The sequence below is a fragment of the Vidua chalybeata genome, chromosome 1, assembly GCF_026979565.1.
Source record: "Vidua chalybeata isolate OUT-0048 chromosome 1, bVidCha1 merged haplotype, whole genome shotgun sequence".
Classification (NCBI taxonomy): Eukaryota; Metazoa; Chordata; class Aves; order Passeriformes; family Viduidae; genus Vidua; species Vidua chalybeata.
In genome coordinates this window covers 89192076-89212201 of record NC_071530.1, presented here as the reverse complement: position 1 = coordinate 89212201, position 20126 = coordinate 89192076, and the positions used below count along the sequence as shown (strand labels likewise).

Sequence of the window (20126 nt, the reverse complement as noted above, 5' to 3'; positions counted from 1 at the left end):
GGACAGAGGGGTCACCGTTTCCCAAGAAGGACAAGGTGGTGGTTGATCTTTTGAGCAGGTCACTGCCAGATGGACTTTCTAATGCAGCTGTAGGTCAGTGCATGCTGTATAGGTCCTCTCTTCTTTCTTCCCATAGTGCCATTTTCTGCTGGCTTTACCTTTCAAAAAAGCCTCAGCAAACCTGAAATATTTACATAAACCAAATAGTAGAACTTCCTACTGTTTTCCAATTTTTCTTCTGCTTCTCCAGTGATCTTACTGAGCAACCATGAACTAAATGTACAACCTCATCCTATTGACTCTCAATATTCAAGCACCCTTTTTCATTTTCTTGTCTCATCACCTGAAAGTGCGTAGTTTAATGTTTCCATTGTGTATTTTATTTCCTTTCACTAATTTTTCCTTCATCTTCAGCTTGTGTACATAAATGAAAATAAAGAAGAAAAAGCTCCGTTGGAGAATAAGGAATGTAGGACAGCACACATCATGAATTTAGATGACAAGCATATATTAATCTATTGTCAGGGCTTCCATCTGAAAAACTTCCATTAGGATAGGAGAGACTTATAAGGGAAAATAAAGATTCTCACTGTGTTTAAAAGGCTCTGAATTTACAGTACTAAGGAAGAAAAACAAGTGAAACAAAACAAACCAACCACCCACGTCTCTTATTATGTAGTTGATAATCCCAGGATTCACTTTAATCCTCTTGTTAAGTTGTCTGGCTTCTGTCTGCTCAATTTGAAGCTGTTCTTTCAAATTATCCTTTTCTAGGGTTTTGTTTTGGCCTCTGAAACAGTTAGATGCATTTGTGAGTGAGATTCACTACAGCCCAGAAGTTCTCTCTCTGGTATGAGCAATTAATCCTTGGTGAAATATAATCCTCTCTGAATTTGGGCATGTGCCAATAAGAAGAATATTATGACGGTATTTTTCTGGCACAATTGGATGAAGATTGTAATATGACTTCATCTCTAATGCATGTTTGATAATAATGTAGTCATTTTGCTGTTTATTCAAAGGTTTTGAGGTCAGGCAGGCATTAAGATCATCCACTAGCATCCCTAAATAAGGAAGAGTAAATTTTATCCAATGGATTTTTCATCCAGTGTTAATACTTGTTTTTGAGCAATGACATACTTTCAAGGTAACGTCCAGTTTTAAGATCCCTATAGTAAGGCAAATTCAGAGTTCTTTTTGGTTTAGATTTTTTTGAAATCAACTTACACTTCTGTTTGCTCTACTGAAGAGTTATTTCTGTGCACATTGTGTCTACAGGATTCATTATTATTGTCTGTAAAACTTTCTTAGCCTGTTTTCAGCTGGATGGGATCCAGTCCATAATCCATGCAGGCACAGCAGTGAGTTCTAATGCTTCATCTAAGGAAGAGCTCGGGCTCTGTTAACAGACCTGTACAGCTGGCTTGTACCAAACTCTGTGATAAAATGACTGCTTTATCAATGAGATCAATTGATCTTAGACTTATCTTCTCAAATTGTGCATTCATTACTCCTCAAGGAATCGTGTGTCCCTTCAGTCTAGTAATTTATGTCTGCCAGCAAGCTAATTGCTAAACTATATCCAGTCTATAGCTTTCATTTTTTTTTCCTCATACATTGTAAATTCTCTGCTTCATTTGATGATTTATTCTGTAATTAATTGCCACAGTGTTGAAAGTGAATCTCTGTTTTTACTTGAACTGGATCTATTGCCATATTCTGGTCATTGAATCTTGTCTGGATTTTATGCCTTACTAAAGACCTCTTTAGATATCTTTTCCTTCAGGAAGTGTTAATACAGTTAATTAAGTCTAGTCTCTGTCCTTTTATGAGATACTTCTTATGAGCTGCTTTAGGGTAGTTGCCTGCTAGGAGATCCTTGAGTTCTGGTTTCAATTGATTTGCTCCTATTGTTTCAAGCTTTTCTTTGTTCTAATTCCCAATGATACCTAATCAAGTTGACCATGAGGATCCTTTTAGTCAATGCAGCTGTAAGCTACCAAGATCTGCAAGGACCTCAGGCCTGGTGCCTGTCTATTCTTGTTCAACAATCTCTGCCCTCCAGACTACGATGCAGACTTCTGCTCTCCATTTGTGTCTGAAATAGTCCAGACTGTAGGCAGAACTTTGTGTCCCCAGAGTAACAGCCCTCACAGCTAACTACCTGTGCTGTGACTTCAGAGTGATCAGAGGTCATCTATAACAAGGAAAAAAACCTCTGGAGGATGTTTACCATCTGCATTTGTGATAAAAGCAATGCTCTCTACACAGGCGGTGATCATGGATCAGACATGATAGCAGATACCAAGCATGGTAGCCCCTGCTTTTGTGGATCACGGCAGTGTATGCCAAGAGTATTCAAGAAGGTCAGTTTTGCAGTTTTTCAGTATATTTGCTCTATGATGGCAAGAAGTTGCACAGAAGTACATCAGCAGACATAAAACTGAATGTATTGTGCTTTTCTGGCTTAGGGCATGTTTCTCTGTGCTTGCAGTTTCCAGTAGCTAGCTACACGATCCAGCTGTTCTTCCAGCTTTCTGAAGGTTTCTGGCAGGTTCCCGGCATGCAAGAATAAGCTTGTTTTCAAATACTCAAATATAGCTAAAACTAGCTTACTTGCTAAAAATAGTGATAATTATACTGTAAAATATTCTACCTTCAGGGATCTGGTTTTCCTTGTGAAGTCTGCTGTGAAGAATTTAATGTTCAGAGCTGTTAATCTTGAAAAATGTCCTTTCCGTCTTCATGGACTCAGGAATACTTCTTGTTCTCTTTAGTGTGCAGTGACCTAAAAAATGAAGGAAAACACCACAACAGCAAATAATTTTATCTATCATAAAGCCTAGATCCTGCATGGAAACTATTAAGCCAACAAACATGATTTCATGAGGGAAGACATTTGCTGTGGGCTTTCTATAATTTATGGCCTCCATTGGGATAAAAGTAACAATTGTAAAGGAATTGGGACTTTCAAACCTTTTCACATTGGTTCAGAACCTATAAAGAGATTTGCACTTGGCATCTGAAGACTTCGGTTTAGCAGCTTATGGTCATCCACATATTAATGACTTCCTGGTTTTGAAGGGCTAGAGGGAAGTGAGCCCACGTTGGATTACCAGAAGTACAATGCTGTCATACTCAAGTTGAAGCAGTTTGCCCCACTGATCCACATACTGCTTTTGAGATTGCCTTACACCTCTTTCTATATTTCCAAAACATAAACCACAAGATGCCTGTAAGATTCTGGGTGAGCTGTATTACTTTCCATACAAGATTTTGCCTTCAAGCTTCTATAGATGTTCAGACTTACTTACTGGTGAAGAGGAGGTCTTACAAGTCTTGAGTGCTACTCATCAAATGAGTGCTCCCTCAGTTCTAGAAGGTGAATTTTGAGACAATTCATTGCAAACAAAATCTCTCTGATTTAGAGACAAATGTTACACTACATACCCTGCGTCAGTGGGGGCTTATCTCAAGGGAGGATTTAGAGGCCAGCTGTCCTTGTGCTACAGTTAAAATCCATTTCAGCCACTACTCTGGGATGTATTATCAGTGGACACTTCATGCATGTAATCCTGCATGTGAGAAGATGAGTTCTGTGTGCATCTCAAATCCTCTATAGATTTTTTTTTTGTTATTGTTCCTTCTGTTTTTTTACTTGATCATGGAAAATTAATGTTTGCAGAAGGGTGCCTCACTTTTTTCACTGTCTAGAACTAAATCTTAAGTTAGGTGCTTTAATGCTAGGATGGAGGATTTGTGAATGTTCTATAGGAGCCTTGGGTTTCTGGAAGAATTCTTGCATGTTCAAGTCTAATAATTCAGAAATACAGGTCTTGGCATGGTTTAGTTAGGATATATTGGTAAGTCAGTATAGGTCATGACAAAAAACATGGGAGTTGTATTTTTACTTAAAAGTTGTGATGTTTAGGAAGGGTCACTACAGCAAGCGATCGAATTCTGGAGCTGATGTATCAATCATCTTCCTAGCAGAAATGCTCTTATCTTTTTTCAGAAGCTCCTCAGAATGCTGATATTAAGCATTTTATTCATTCTTGTTACTGAGAGGAAGCTGCTGAGGAGTCCCAGCTGCAGTCTGGGAACAGTTCTGGTGTAAGCTTCTGAGTTATGTGAATAACTGCTTTTCCTTGCCTGCAGCAGCAAGCAGCAAAACAGGCAACTGCAGAAGGACATTGTAGGAGACTTTAGTAGCATCTTTTGTCTTCAGAGTGGAAAGATGCCCAAGTTACCCTAAATGAGTTCAGAGGAGACCTGATCCAGATTTGTTTGATGTTGTATTAGGGGGGAAAGCTGCTTTTCATTGCATCTTGCCAGCAGCACCGTTTATTTTATTCACAGTAAGATTATTTGGTAGGGCTTTTTTGTTGGGTTTTTTTGGGCTTGTTTTGTTGTTGGCTTTTTTGGTGGGGGGGAAAGCCAAAACAGGAATCTTGGCTTAGGCAAAAAACTAACCAACAACTACTAGTAGATATTTGTATAAGTATAAAGTTGTTCATTTATCAGTCAAAGTCTGGTTTTGCAATGGGGAAGGACTAAGGAAATTCTGTAGGTGTAAGAACTGAATTTTGTTCGGGTTACCTCATAATGGTGTCCAGCTCAAGACTGAATGCGAAAAATGAGGACTGATAAACAGGATTAACAGTATAATCACTATTACGTAATCCCTGGTTGGGTTTTTTTTTTAGGTAAGATGCATCATATCCTTCCTGTTCAGTGACATTAGTAAATTTGGAAACGTAATTGGTTTATGTTACTGTCCTACAATACAGCCATATTCAGGTGACCTAAATTCCACCTAGTTCTCCATGTTTGGGATTTATTAGCTAGTTCTAGACTGTGTTTCTTCCTGTTGAACTGCTTACACATATGGCTTGTAATCAAGGTAGACTGAAGGATATGAGTTTGTCCAGAATTCTAAAGCCCTTGCAGTAATTCCTGACACAGCTTGAGAACTAATGGGAGCTTTAAAACTACAGAAATACATTATGTGATAATAAAGTTGTGTAATAATTCTGAAACCAGACTTTGTAATGCTTTACACCATAATCATCCATTTTTTCATTTGATGTTTTGAAATACATATTATTAAAATTGGGTTGATTTTTAAAATGTGCAAAAATAATGTGCTTTATAGGCTGAAGCCGGAAACACTTGAAGATGATCTTAATAAATATGCTGCCAGTGCCATGAAAATGAAGAAAGAAAAGGTTGATCTCAAAGAATTTTCAGCCTACTTGGAATTTCCTGTTTCTCAGACATTAGAAAGTATGTTTGCACTTTTTGATGAGGTAAGAAACAACATAAAGTTTAAAAATTTTACTACTTTTGGTAAACTCCACTTTAGCCTACTTCTGTTTCAACTGAATTCACTGAGGTCTGATTTCTAAGCACTTCACCATAAAATTTGCTTACTGCACTTCTCTTTCAGCAAGGTAAGGGTACCTGTCATCAGCTAAATAAAGCATTCCTTCAGCTAGAACTTAAAAGGAATATCAGCTGGACAAAAACTTTCTCTTTTCTAGATACAAAATATGAAGGGGAAGAAAGGTAGGGTCAAGCTAGACCTCTGCTGCTGCTCATTGCAGATGAATGCAGTGTCTGTTAGCTGATATTTTGTTTACCTTGTAAATAAATGACTTGTACTTCTACGAGCCTGAAACCTGAAGGATCTTGGCAAATGAGCCAGTTTTTCATTCTTCTGGCAATCAGTCAGAACGGGGAAATGACTGTTATCTTTGTCTGGATGAGGTGCTGTCTGGACCAGGAGGTGGATATGTCCACAGTGTTCTCTCTTGGAGCAGATGTCATCTATTCAGGGCTTAAATTAGGGTGCATTGTCCTCTGGTTCTCTGGTTTTAATTTCAGCCCAGTGATTCAGATGGTTTAATGGAAAAATCTTAACTATTCGAGTAAAGGGTCACAGTAGCAGCACTGTATTCCAAGAATATTTAAACTCTGACTTTTGACTGAGACTGTGAAAAGAAACTGCAGGGCTTTCACCCAGGTTCTTGTCCTCATGTGATTTCATTTCAGTGAGACTAGTTTTTTTTGTCGTGGTGCATGTAACAATCTTTCTGAATATTCTGCATTTTTAGCAACTGTTATTTATGAAAATTCTCAGACAAATTGCACTATATTGATGGGAGGTTTTCCTTCACAGAATGAAGATGGTGTAATTGACATTCGGGAATTTGTCGTTGCTCTGTCAGTTGTCTGTAAGCCATCCAAAACTCTGGAAACAATTCAGCTGGCATTTCAGGTAAGCTGCATTTTCTTGCTGTATGTAGTTTACGTATTTTTAGAAATTACTAATACTGGCATTAGACTCAATAGAAGTTTCCACATTTCCTTTTAATACTTGATTACATTTTAAAACAATATTAATGGAAAGTTAGATTAAGGGTTCGTGTTAACAGGGAATGCATTGCAAGTGTAAGTTGTGTAGAATTATGGAAGCTTGCTGTTTGAAATTGTTCTCTGTAGAACTCTGGTAGAATCCTTTTTAGCAAATTGAGTTTCAAACCTCAAGTCCTTTGTACTGATTCCTCTAAACAAACAGTCTCTTGAGTTGTACTTATTACTCTTAGAATGTTTCAATCAAATCTAATTTTTCAAGTTAATAAAATTTTTTTTTAATTTCCTACATGTTAATAGAGATTTTGTTATCTCCTTTTATCTTCTTGTTAAAATTTTCTTCCCTCTTAATCTTACCATGTATGTGTGGTGGTCCTGCAGTCTTTGTCCAGACTTGATGCTTCCCAGAAGTGCTCCTGATCTTGCTCTAGCCTCAGTGGTTTGTTGTAGCATCACCATAGATTGTTAATGCAAGCTTTTTGGGAAAGTGACAGCAGCAATGCTTAACCAGTGGGTTTCTGACACCTTGATTTATTACTTTTCAATTAATTTCTTCCGTATTACTGTTTCAACATGTTAACTCTGTTGCATCCTGCATCATCTTTTCCCTTTGCCTTGAATTCCACATTTCCACTGAAACTGAGATGTGCTAAATCTTGATGCTGTCTTCACTAGTGAATGCATGGAGCTCAGAGCATTCAATTGCATGGTGCTACATTGCAGCCTTATTTTCTGTGTACTTGTATTCAGGTTCTTCAGCATGATGACTTTAAATACGTATTGCTGAAGAAATGAGGCTCCTGTGAATGCTTTGTGCTCACATGTATCATTCTTACCCTTCAGCCAGAATCCAATAAATTTGGCAAAGGAGGAAGGAGCAAAAATATTTATTTCCTAAAATATGTGGCAAATGTGCCATTAGTAGCTGCTGTTATTTATTGCTGCTTCTGAGGGAAAAGCAGAAAGAAAGGTCTCTGTCCTAACTCAGTCCATTTCAGCTATAAAATGGCATAGAAAAATAGGTGCTGTTTGGTCAGCTCTGTCTTCATACTGAAATGAACAAATTTGAAGTATATTTAAAGGGGACTTTGGGGAAATATGTTTTTTAATTTTAATTATTTTAATATTTTAATTTTTTAAATTTAGCTGTCATGCTTGATAATGTACAGATAATTTTATCATTTGAGAAGAAGAAAAGCTCAGATTGGATAGTTATTTTCCTTCTGGAAGCACTTGAATTTAATTAAACTGTTTCTTAGGAAAATTTCTGTTCTCCATTATCTGCTTCACTCCCCAACTTACAATACATAATTTTGAGTCACTTTGTTAACTACAAAATATAAAGTTATCTGTAAAACTGCAAAGAAGCTTTATGCGTGTATTAAGAAGGGGAAGTACTCAGCGAGGCAAAGCAGGTATGGCTCATTTTATCCTGCTAGTGATGATTAGAAGGGTTAAGAAAAGTCTCAAGCTTAGGAAATTTTACTTATTCTGGGATTAAAAAATAAGGAAAGAGAACCCTTTTTAATCCTTTCCTACCTCGTGTCCTGACTTCACCTACAATAAGATATTCACACAGCTTACCTGGAGCCATTGAAGGACCTCACTAGTTAATGAGTGTATGACTTTGAACAGGCTGTCCTCTGCCATGTGCTACTTCTTTCAGTAAAAGTACAACATTTCACATAGCTACAAGTTTTCAAAGTTAAAGTGTTTAGTGTATGACTGAAGAACTTGAAAAATAGTATCATTATATGAAGTTATTACAAAACTGGGGGGGAGTGGGAGATACATGAGAAGGCTGTGCTGCCATTCAATGAGACCTCCATAGGCTGGAGAGTTTGATGGGGAGAAACCTGATGAGGTTTAGCAAGGGCCAGTGCAGGGTCCTGCATGGGGGGAGGAAAAACCCCAGGTCCCAGCACAGGCTGGGGTGTGAGCCACTGGAGAGCAGCTCTGCAGAGAAGGACCTGGTGGATGATAAGCTGGCCATGAGCCAGCAGAGCCCTTGTGGCCAGGAGGGCCAGTGGGATCCTGGGGTGCTTTGGGAAGTGTGTGGCCAGCAGGTCAAGAGAGGTGATCCTGTCCCTCTACTTGGCATTAGTGAGGCACATCTGGAGTGCTGTGTCCAGTTCTGGGCTCCTCAGCACAAGAAAGACAAGGAGGTAGTGGAGAGGGTCCAGCAGAGGCCACAAAGATGATTTGGTGTCTGGAGCATCTCTCTTAGGAGGAGAGAATGAGGGAGCTGGGGATGTTTAGTTTGGACAAGACTGAGAGGGGATCTCATTAACACATGTACATAGCTCAGAGGTGGGTGTCAGGACAATGATGCCAAACTCTTTTCAGTGGTGCCCAATGACAGAATGAGGAGCAGTGGCCATAAACTAAATCACAAGAAGTTCCACCTGAAGATGAAGAACTGCTTTATTTTGAGAGTGGCAGAGCACTGAAACAGACTTCCCAGGGAGGTTGTGGAATCTCCCTTTCTGGGGACAGTCCAAACACACCTGGATGCACTCCAGTGCACCCTGCTCTAGGTGACCCTGCCTTGGCAGGGGGTTTGGACAAAGAGCAGCACTCTGGTGTAAGTGCTACACCTTCCCTTCCAAACTGCTAAAGAAACTAAAGGCTGTTGTAAATCTTGTCAATATTGTGTTTATATTGGCCACTCAATATTACCTGACTACTTGTTCTGTGAAAATGTAGCAGGTTTTATTAAAGAAATGTCTTGGTCTTTGCCCTAGTCCTGTGAAACAGTGTGCAGGTTAGGTGCCAGGGCTCAAAAGGCAAGATTCCTGAATTGAGTGTATGTTTTTTTCCATGGAACTTCAATATTTTTATTCCACTAAGGTGTGCTGTCTCATGGCAACTGCTTCTGCTTGTATGAAAAATACATACTTATGCCTGTTTTATTCAATCTCATCAGTTCCCACCTTCTCAATGATGTAGAGAAATTAAGAGGAAGTTTCCAAAATGACACTTTTTACATGGTTTGTTTTGTGTGTTGTCATGCTTGAAAAGGAAACAAATATTTCAAAACCCCTTTTCTCTCACTTCACATTGTAGAGGCAAATTGAGCTATTTTAAGGAAGCATAATGCAGCTGTATTTGGTACAGATGTTTTGAAGTATTCAGGTCCATTTCTCAGGGTAAAACACTACATATGTAAAAATGAGACTATGAGCAATTATTCATAGTTATCAATCTGTCAGTAGTAAAGCTAACTCTTTCTGAGGTAATTCTTTAGGATATAAGAGTATGCAATTTATTGTTTTCTAGAATAAATACTTGTAGAAAATTATATGCCCATATGTATCTGCCCCAAGTGTATGGGGTAGGATTCTCCTGATTAATATCATTTAGATACAGACATTTAATGCAAGCTTGCTTTTGGATTTTGGTCAAAGGAATCTTGAGTTTTACACCTGACTAAGTGGAAATGGTATCTGATTTAGGCTGACCTAAATATATCTCTGGATATTACAGACTGTGTTGGAGTTTAGACACCGTAGCTCAATGGACCAGATATTGTTCTCAGTTATATTTTTGCAAAACATATTTGACAGTCTTGTTGCTGAGTATCACAGTGATTCCTGTGGTTAGGACTTTTTTCTGATTATAGCAAGCTTTACTTTCTAAGTATACACAGGTGAACTGATGATGATATTTTTACCCAGACTAATCTGAAATCCTTAATATATCACATCAGTCTGAGAATGACTAGGTTTTCTAATACCAACTTTTTGTTTTGCTTTACTTCAGTGTAGTGCTGTTTATAGGAGTTGGCATTCAGCTTTGCAATGATTTATCTTGCTGTCTTGATTCATAGCTGTACCAGTCAGAAGGTGGAACTGTAACAGAAGAGGATTTAGGTCATATTCTGAAGACTGCCATGGGTGTGTCACAAATTGATGTTACACATCTTTTTAGAGCTGTAGATGAAGAGGAAAAAGGAAAGATTACATATGGTAAGTATTCTTAACTGCATCTGAACTGTCACAAAATGTCAAAGTTGCCAGCACTCATGTTGACAAATCAGTTACGTTTTTATTAAACTCTATCTTTTTTAGTTGGCTTGGTGACTTCAGTACTGATAACAGTGCTGCAGACAAAGTAAATTTACATTTAAAAAAATGAGCTTTACTTTGGTATCAAATGCCATGTTTGCATGTTTTCAGTTTTCCCTTCCTCATCAAGTGACATAATATGAGGATTAGCTCCTTCAATGTATTCTGTTCTATGACTTCCATGTATGTGAATATGTATTTTTAAAGAAACCTGCCTGAGCTCTGTCTTGTTTTGTATCTTGTGTCTGAGAGCAGAAAGTGAGGGGGTTAACCAGGCTGCCTACTCTATAGCCTGCAATGTAGGTGGAATGGGGGCGAGAAAGTTGCATTTGAAAAATTGAGACCTGGGTGAATAGATTGTGCTGGGAGTCAGAGTACTTATATGTTACTTCAGATTATTTATGTTTTATGCAGTAATGTTCTAAATTTAGTTGTATCATTTGAGTATGAACTGAGTTGTTGATAGCCAGCATTAAGTATCTCCAGTAGAGGTACTTATGACGTACCCTGTTGTAATTGTTTTCCCTCAGGATAATCAGTATGTATTTAATTGGTAAAAATCTTACAAAATAATACATTGGTGTTAGTGAATCATAGTTTCTACATTAGTAATTCCTCTGTTTCAAGCATACAATATGTATGTAAAGCTTCAAATACACAAATATTTTAGTTACTAAAATCAGTATCATTTCCACTGTCCTTTCCTTTTGCCTGACTACTGTCTTGTCAATTCCTGCTGTACTACCCCTTTCCTTTCTGTGCCTCTGTCTGTCGCATCCTCAGCATTTCCGCATCCGTCCTGCCCTTTGCCTTTTTCCTGCCTATCACTGTTGCTCCTTGCTTTCCAACTCATACTGTGCAGTGACTCAGCTCTTGCCCCACCTCCCAATCACCAGCTTCAGAAATACCAGCACAAATCTTAAGCTGGTAAGCATAACAGAATTTTAATTTTGGCACATTTCATTTTTTGAGAATAGCTAAATTTGTGGTCATGTACAAGCAAACTCAGACCAGGTCATGTGAGTTACCAAAGAATTCATATTTTAATATTCATCTGTAATTGTTGCATTTAATCTGCACTTTTTCCCTAAGTAGTCATCATATGTTCCCATCACAAGAAAATCTGGACCACCAAGCCACAGCAATGGCTACTGGTGCGATTGGCCCTCATTTTCACAATTTTATATCCTATAGTCAAGAATAGTCTTTTGTGATGGAACACAAAGTAGGTAGGAGGATGGTGTTTACATAATTTCTTTGGAACTTTCCTTAGCAGTTTTTCTGAGAGAAGTGCTCATTTTATAATAGAAACATGTCGTTTTAACATATCTGAAAGTTTAATTGTGGGAATAAATATCCAAGTTACTAGATTACAGCATTAGAAGTTGTAAATAAACTTTTGGTATTGCATTTCTGTCTTGAAAGTTCCTACCATAAATATTCATCCTCTTGCCTTTCTTGAGATTATGTGGAACTTCACACATGCTCAGTTTGTTGCACTTACTAGAAAGGAGAGGTGAAAAAACTTGCAGACCACACAGTTCAGAAGATACTGTCCAGACACATTCTGAGAAATCAAAGCATTGTATCTGGTGGAACTAATGTTACTTTGGATGCACACAGCAGAGGTCTACTGACAATCTCCTTTCTAGGGTGTTGGAATTTAAAGCAGGATTATTAAGTTGAGTCTTACTCGTGAGAACAAAAGATAAAATACCTAAAGTATCAGACCTAAATTGCTGCATGCACGGCAGAGTCCTTGAAGCCACAGATGCCATCTCAAAGGAAAAGCTTAGGTTGCAAGTAAACAGGATAATCAAGAGCAAAATCAGATTGTGAATCTGAGTCGTTGGGAATCTGAATTTTAGTTGCATGGTTGAAAGTACTCTGGTTGCCAAAGGTTTATGTATCAGTTCTCTTACACAGTGCGTAGTTGGCTTAGTTGTTCAGATGCACTTTGATTGCAAAGCTTTTCCTTTTAGTCTAATGTAGACAGAGGCAAGATTTATCAGTCTTAAGACATGATTCTGGAGAGTTTGAATAGATTCTCTAGGAGGGCATGTCAAATTCTAAGAAACTCTCCACCAGCTCTTGGTAGACAATTCAGACTGTGAAAGTGTTCTGAAGACTGCTTGGCTTGCTGTAGCCAGAAAAAAAAGGAGGAATTGGCCATATTTGGAGTATCTGTATGGATGAAGAATCAGGGAAGGAAGAATTATTTGCTTAAAATAATTATATATTAACCACAGAATTATAATATTATTTAGCTTAGTGGAAACAAAAACTAGAGAATATTAATAAACACAGAGCTTCCAGGAGAAGTATCAAGTAGTAGGAGGGTACTTCGAGGGTAGGAGAAAAACTTCTTGAAGTTCTTGTAGTACATATACATACTTAATGCAAAGATACAGACATGAATCTTAACTCCACTTCGGGTTCTTTCTTTGTCTCTTTGTTTTTAATGGAGGTGGGAAGCAAAATCACTTTTTTTCCTCAAGTTAATGACTGAGGTGATCTTTTCCTTCAGTCTGATGCTTCACAGTTGCTTTCAGTTTGAACTCCAAGATGAGGCCTGTGATTAGATACAGAAATAGTTGGTTCTTTCTACATGACCTTGTTTCACATTTCTGATAAATAAGGCAAATGGGATTCCAAGTACTTTCATTGCACTCTGCTGAGTACAACTTCAATAATTATTCCTCTAATACTTTCAGTACTTATTTCAGCAGGACCCAAAATGTCAGCTTACTGAGATCTATCCAAAATTTTACTCTGTTCAATTTGGATTTCCCTTTCCTCATGAAGACTTTATCATTTGTATGATCCATCAGCCTCTTGTACATAGAGTTTTTTTACATAGATGGTAATGTTGGTTTTCATGACCTGAACTTCATCAACTTTTGCTGAAGTTATAGGTCCAGAATGCTCTAGATCCATATAGAATGTGGATAAAGGATACCCACTTTTTTGTGAGTGGGAAGATAAAGTTATCTTCATTGCCTTCTCGTCGCCTATCCCTTTGCAACAGTTCAGAGGCAGGGTTGCCCTACAACTTCAGTGCCCCTGTGAGCCATATGGCATTCCCTTGCCCCCTTGCCCTTTGCAGTATTGAAAAATCATGTCATCTCAAAGAGTGCCAGAGAGGGAAAGAAGTGTTTCCCTTCTTCCATACCAGCCCAGCTGTAGGAGGAACTGAGCTTCAGTCCTTTGAAAGGCTTCTTCAGGTGTCATCTGCTCTGCACTCCAGGGAATTCACATCATCATCTGATCATGAGCTCTTCTGGGATAGCACAGTGAATTTGAGTGGGAGGTGTGTGATACACTGTAGGTGACTGAATTAGTGAAAACATTCACATCCAGATTTTTCTAGTGTCAGTTTACTTTATAAGAATAGCTTGTTATTGCTTGGTTCCTGTACAGTGTCTTGTGTTCAAATCATGTCTGAATAATGTCATATGGGCAAATTGAGACGAAGTTTCAGTGTCTGATTTTCAGCACAGATTTTTAAGGATGTTAAGTTCTTGAAGTTAAGGATTCCCCACTCCCCCAAGAACTAATCTGGCTTTTCTTATTACTGTGTTATTATCCAACAGTAAAATCAGGAGTTCTTTTCTGTGTTAAAATTTATCTCCTCAATATTATTCTCTTAAAATATTGGGACTTTTAAAATGCTGAAATCTTGAAAGCAGAAGGCAGCAATGACAGCTGCTGTTAGGTTGAAGCAAACTATGAGTGCAAAGCGTTAAGGGGCATGTATGCAAAAGAGATTTAAGAATTTAAGAAATGACTCCTCTTGATGTTCAGTTATCTTCAGCTGGAGGGCTTCTGTGCTTCCCCAGTGAATAGTGAGATGCTATGTCAGGGCATGTGGTGCTCATCATGCATTTCAATGCAAATCTGAGCCTGTTCACCCCTACATACAGCTAAGCTCTGGCTGGAAGTGTTTTCAGAGGGCTTAGATAACTCTTTGCAGTATCTCAGCTCTGCAGATGTGGTAAACTTAGGCTGAAAGCTAAAACAAGCACTGGGAATAGCATTATGTTAACTGCTGCTATTTTTCTCCAAAGAAATCATGTGATTATATATGTGTAAGTATTCAAATTTAGCATCCTTCTGTTTCAAAGAGCTGATTCTCTGCAACAACTATTTTTTTTTTTAGATGACTTCTACACATTTGCTGTGTTGCACCCACACTTTGCAGAAGAATATCTCTATGCTGATCAGGTGGGAGCTGATAGCGGCTTGGAGACTTCATCTCTTTCTGCTCCTAATGGTATCTGTACTGACTTCAGCCCTGACAACAGTGCAGATAGAAGGAAGCCCTTGCAGAAGAAACTGAATTAACACTACAACTGTTACCTTCCTCTCCTGGTGAGAGGGTTGTATTTTCTTGGGATTTTCATAAGTCACTCCAATTATACAGCGAATACCAGTTTTGTGTGTGAAAGTTCTACCTGAATACCATCCTTTGAATCATATGTGCTATGTTTAACAACATGTTCCAGGTTACTTTGGAAAGGTGTTTTTATTTTTTTTAAAGGTCTTTGAAAGGCAAAAATGTGAATGTGCTTCATTATTAATGTTCATATTTAAGAGGAAGCGGCACAACTTATTTATATTCCATTGGCTAGTTCCATGTACCAAGTGTCGCACAAACTGTGCATGTATAAAGAAACTGTAGCTACTATGGTGTAAAGTGCACTTTGGTGATTAGTGTTTTCCCTAGTTATGGGGATGTTTATTTGGGGCCAAACTTTGCTGTCCATATCTGAATAGTCAGTCTTGTTGATTTTTGGTGGGAATTATTCTCTTGAGCAAGGCAAGCATACTTTGGCCCTTTGTTTTGGTTTCAGTGAGCAGTTTGGAAACAGTAATACAAAAACTTGCTAAGGATTACTTCTTTTATTTTTATTGCTGAATGACAAAATTGTTTCTCTTTCCATGGTAGAATGAAAAGGAAAGGCTCCTTATCCCTCACCCCAACACTTTTCTACTGTAATCTTCCAGATGCAATTAAACATGAATTCTTTCCAAACTGGCATGCCACATACTGTTTGAAAATACATAACTGAACTGTTTGTGCTTTTCTCTCATAACCAATTCAATTTATGTCCACACAACATTTTATGGGAGATGTATAAAGAGCTATATTTGATTTAGATTTATCAGGAATCACAGGTTTCTTTTGCAGCAAGCCTGTACAGATAACATAGCATGGAATACATGATGAAAACTTTGGTGTATCAGCACAAGTTGGAAAAGGTTGCAGTCACTTCAGAGGCCAAGCCAGCAACAAGTTGCAGAACATCCTGGAAAAGTGCTAGTTAAATCTCTATAGCAACATTACATATACTTCATAGAACATATATGAAGCTTAGAATAGTTTAGAACTGTTTAAAAAACAACCATGCTTGTATTAGTAATACATGTGTTTCCTTTGGTAAAGCCTGATGCCTTAACTGCTGCTGGAGGTCTTGGAGAAAAATCTAGATTATTATAAAACTACAGATCTTCACTGATTAGGAAATGTGACAAAAGCCTCAAGGGGTAGGAGGGAGGACTCTGTCACAAAAGAACTGTGATGGCAACTCTGCTTCCAAACAAAAAAAATCTTTTAAATAATTTCTGACTGGTTTTGTAGGGTTTTGTGCATGGAAAACTATTGAGATTAGAGTTTTCCACTAAGGAATTTAAAACTAGATTTGAAAGGGAAGAATTTTAGCAAAGGATGTCTGTTTGTACCAAATGCTTTTATAACCATTTTTTAAATAGCAGGAGGTGTTTTAAAGCTCATTAGGGTATTGGAACATGTCCTTAGAAATCCCAAACTCTATGTGGCAGGTCTCCAAACTGGAACTGGCTTTAATAAAGAGGGTAGGAGGAAAAAATGTAAGAAAATATGCTTTATGGGGGTATGTGGCAGTAATCGTTTAATTTTTGATTTATCTAGGTAACAAAAGCCAAGCTCACAGGGCAGCAGCAGACTGGCTGGCAATATTTGAATTAAAACTGACCATGAAAAATAGGAGAAATTGACTGAAAAAATAAGACCTATGAGAAACTGCATTCAAGTAGGAATAGTCAGCTGCACAGAGGAGGGACTGAGTATTACTGTGCTATATCTTGAGGCAGAGATGGCACAGAATATGTCAAACTGAGCACTGTTCACTCTTTGCTGTAGAAAAGATGCTCATGATAGAGGGGTGCATCAGCATGTGGCCTGTAAGAAGCAGGGTGGTATTTCTTTGTTACCAAGGTGTGATAAGGTTTTATCTGTGGTACCTGTTCATACTGGGGCACCTGAGAGAGATGGGGTGCAACTGAATAAAGTCTGGTGGACAGAAAGTACTCAAAAAGAGATCAAAAGTATCCATTAATCCAAAGAAGAGGAGACTGAAGGAAGATGTGAACAAACTTTAAATATGGAAAAAGTTGCTATAGAGGAAATAGGAACACTCTTCTCCACGAGGATGGTAGATGCTAGCTATTAATTGAAAAGACAAGCATTAGGAAAAGTCTCTTACAATATGCCTTATTAAGCTAAGGTGAAGGGTTATTTCAGGTAGGGTGAATGGCCTGCCTTCTTTCACTGTTTTTGGAAACAGAGAGTTTTTGGAAACAGAGAAGACAGACAGCTCCAATAGAGACACTTCATTTTGCTGATCATGCCCCAGGGTTACAGGGAGATGTCCCTGAGGTCTGTTTTCTGTAATTACACAGTATGTAAGGGAAGGCAGGTGTAGTCTGGACATATAGTAGAGACATACATAGTCTCTACAAGACTATGTATGGCATGTAGCTCAAGCTGGCTTGAGCTACATGCCATATCTTTTGCTTTATATATGAGCTTGGGAATTTGAGAATTTCAGAATGCAGGGAATGAGAAAGAGTTCCCCAACACATGTCTGGAAAGAAGAAAGAGATAAACTCAGGATCCCATGGACAGCTCTGAAGTGAGAGAAGATCCAAAGAAGAGATACATTCACCATGTCTGTGAAAGAGCAAGGAAAGCTGATTGAAGTTGGCTAAATACAAGTGTATCTAATTTGCACGTATGGTGTGAGTGACTTGAGGGTCTGTTTTATGAAAGCCCATAGGTTCATTGACTTTTATGTTTTTATTTGTGAGGTGTTTTGTAATTGTGGTGAGTGTAATAGCTGTACTTGTGTGCACCTAAGCTGTACGGAGTGCATTGAAGGGCACTGCAGCCTGTAGTACATGAGCCCTTAGGCAGGCACCACATTGTGTGGGGAAGAGGCAATGAAAGTTCTGTGCACCAGTGAGCTCAGTCCAGAGCTGCTGATGGAGAAGGCTGGTGACCAACACAAGTCACAAGCAAGCACTCTTGGTAGATTAGATCATTAAAAAAAGCCATAAGACAAAACAACAGATTCTGGAAGGAAATGTGATTTTTCTCTTCTGAGAAATTACTGAATGAAATTAAGACATAATAAGAGGAATAATAGGATGAAGGATCAGCTTGCATGGAAACATTGTTAGATCACACAGCATGTCACAAAAGTTGAGATTAATTAATATAATTCCATTAATTTTAGCATTTGTAATATAGACTATTAGACTGCCTTGTAGTGAGAGAGAAGCCACATTACCACAGGGTGGTGCACTCGGGCTCTCGAGGGCAGAGGCCTGTAACACAGCACATTACTGCAGCCAACTCTCATTACAACTCATCCATCATACCCCAGCTGCAGACGTGTTTCAGTAGTTCCTGATGAGTAGCCTTTTTAGAGGCATCTGACTGTGGAGCAGCTGGATTGTTACAATCAAGTTTCAGTGACCTGATGCAAAGTCTGAGTAGAAGTGAAAACTTCCTTTTCCCATCACCAAACATTGACATGTAAATGCTTTCCATTAAAATATTACTGATTTTATAGGCAGATTGGTATCTTTTAACAGGTAGTATCAACATCCCCTAAATTTACAAGGTGGCATAAGCAGACTTAGCAACTATTTAACTTAAATAATCCTTACATAAAAAATGCAGGGATGTGAAGGCATTTGACATTTCTGATGAGCATTTTTGTACTCTTAGGTAACACTGCCATCCCTTGCCAGTAGAGGTCTTGCATCAACCTGAATTTTTACATATTGTAAAAGGTGCTGGGTATCTCTTCTCAGATGCCTGAACAAGTATTTAAAGTTACCTAGAAAACCACAAAATCCAAAATATCTGAAGTTTTGGGGAGTTTGTTTGGTTTTTTGTTGTTTAATTTATATTTTTTCAAACATAATGAAGCCCCACTAAAACCAAAAAAATGCTTGGTAAGTGCAAATCATGTTTTAAACCACTGTCTCTAGCATGGTATGGCAAGTGTTATTATTACAGATTTTTGGGGAGTCTGTTGCTGTAACAGATAAATTTAAGATGCTTCATAGGAAATGTATAAGGCTGATGGAGAAACTAGGCTGTACACTTAGTTTTATATTAATTAATTACACTATATGTTTTCAATACATTTATTGTAGCTAGAATGATCTAGGTGTGATAAATAGCAACCAGACGTGTGTGTGTTTGCTAATCCCATTTTCAAGGTATAAATCCTTAGGTCACAGGGATTGAAAAGGACACGTGTGCAGTAGGGAAGTGATGCAACCTCTTTAATGACACAGCTGCCAGAAGTAAATAGCTAAGTGTCACACAGAGCTCTTTATTAATATCTTCATGCAAGCTGAATAACTTTGTTAGCTAGTTCAGGCATTCTTAATATTTTTGTATTCACAAAATGCAGTAAACATTTTCCTGTAGAAGTCATTGTTGCACCCCAACATCTGATAAATTTATAAAGCAGGTTTTACATATTTATGAGTTCCATGATAAGTTCATCTTTGGTATTACCATTAAATTATTCTTCCTACTTTTATATTACCATGTGGTAACTATAGCTTCTGATATTAACTGTTTTAGTCACCTTCTGTGCTCTGCTCCTTCAAAAATAGCTTCCTCATTAAAGGACAAATAAAAAAGAAAAAAAAAAAACACAACCCCAAAAAAAAAAACCCACCAAAAAACCTGCCCTGTCTTAAAAAAATACTAGTTGCAGAACTCTAGTAGCACGTGCTGTAGATCCTGTGATCTCAGAAAAAAACCTGTAAGCAAAGCTTTGCATTTGTAACGGGACTAAACGAGGCTGGAGAGAAAACAAAATTCTGATTAAAAGTTCTGACCAACTAAGTTCAGTTTTTCTTTAGGTCAGAGTGTGGGTGATAAGACTTTCTGAAATGTTGCATTTTACTTAATGTGAACCCTCTGTTTTTTTCTCTAGCAGAGATTCCATGAGCGTTCTAGAAATAGGAAATGACAAATACACTGGCCAAGAGTTCTACATTAGCAAAATTCAAATTCAAAGCCATATTGAGGCAGAGAAGTTCCCCATGAACCAGGCACTTCAAATAGTTTACTACTTTTCAGGTATCTGAACTTCAGCTGATTAGGAAGACTTAAATTAATAAATTATTCTGAATAAATCACTACAAAAAAAAAAAAGGGAAGAATACAAAAAATACAAAATGAAAGTAAGAGTTGTCATCAGTGCCATTGATAATTAGTTACTAATTAATTAAATTATGAATTGATCAGTCCTGCAAAACTGCAAGATCTGTTTCACATATGAGCAGGAAGGCTAATGTGGTCATTCAGGTAATTTTGCTATCCTGACTAGGTAG

The 20126-nt window shown here is 37.9% G+C and overlaps 1 protein-coding gene across 2 annotated transcripts in view; it reads left to right on the top strand.

Annotated features, from left to right (window-relative positions):
* The window catches only part of LPCAT1 (lysophosphatidylcholine acyltransferase 1), a 58818-nt gene extending 41815 nt beyond the window's left edge, over nucleotides 1-17003 (top strand). For both annotated transcript variants that reach the window (XM_053949897.1, XM_053949889.1), the window contains 4 exons: nucleotides 5156-5309; nucleotides 6182-6280; nucleotides 10205-10343; nucleotides 14602-17003. In XM_053949897.1, coding sequence (XP_053805872.1) covers nucleotides 5156-5309; nucleotides 6182-6280; nucleotides 10205-10343; nucleotides 14602-14786 — 577 coding nt within the window. In that variant the 3' untranslated portion in view covers nucleotides 14787-17003. The remainder of the gene's footprint in view (nucleotides 1-5155; nucleotides 5310-6181; nucleotides 6281-10204; nucleotides 10344-14601) is intronic.
* Nucleotides 17004-20126: the final 3123 nt, after the last annotated feature.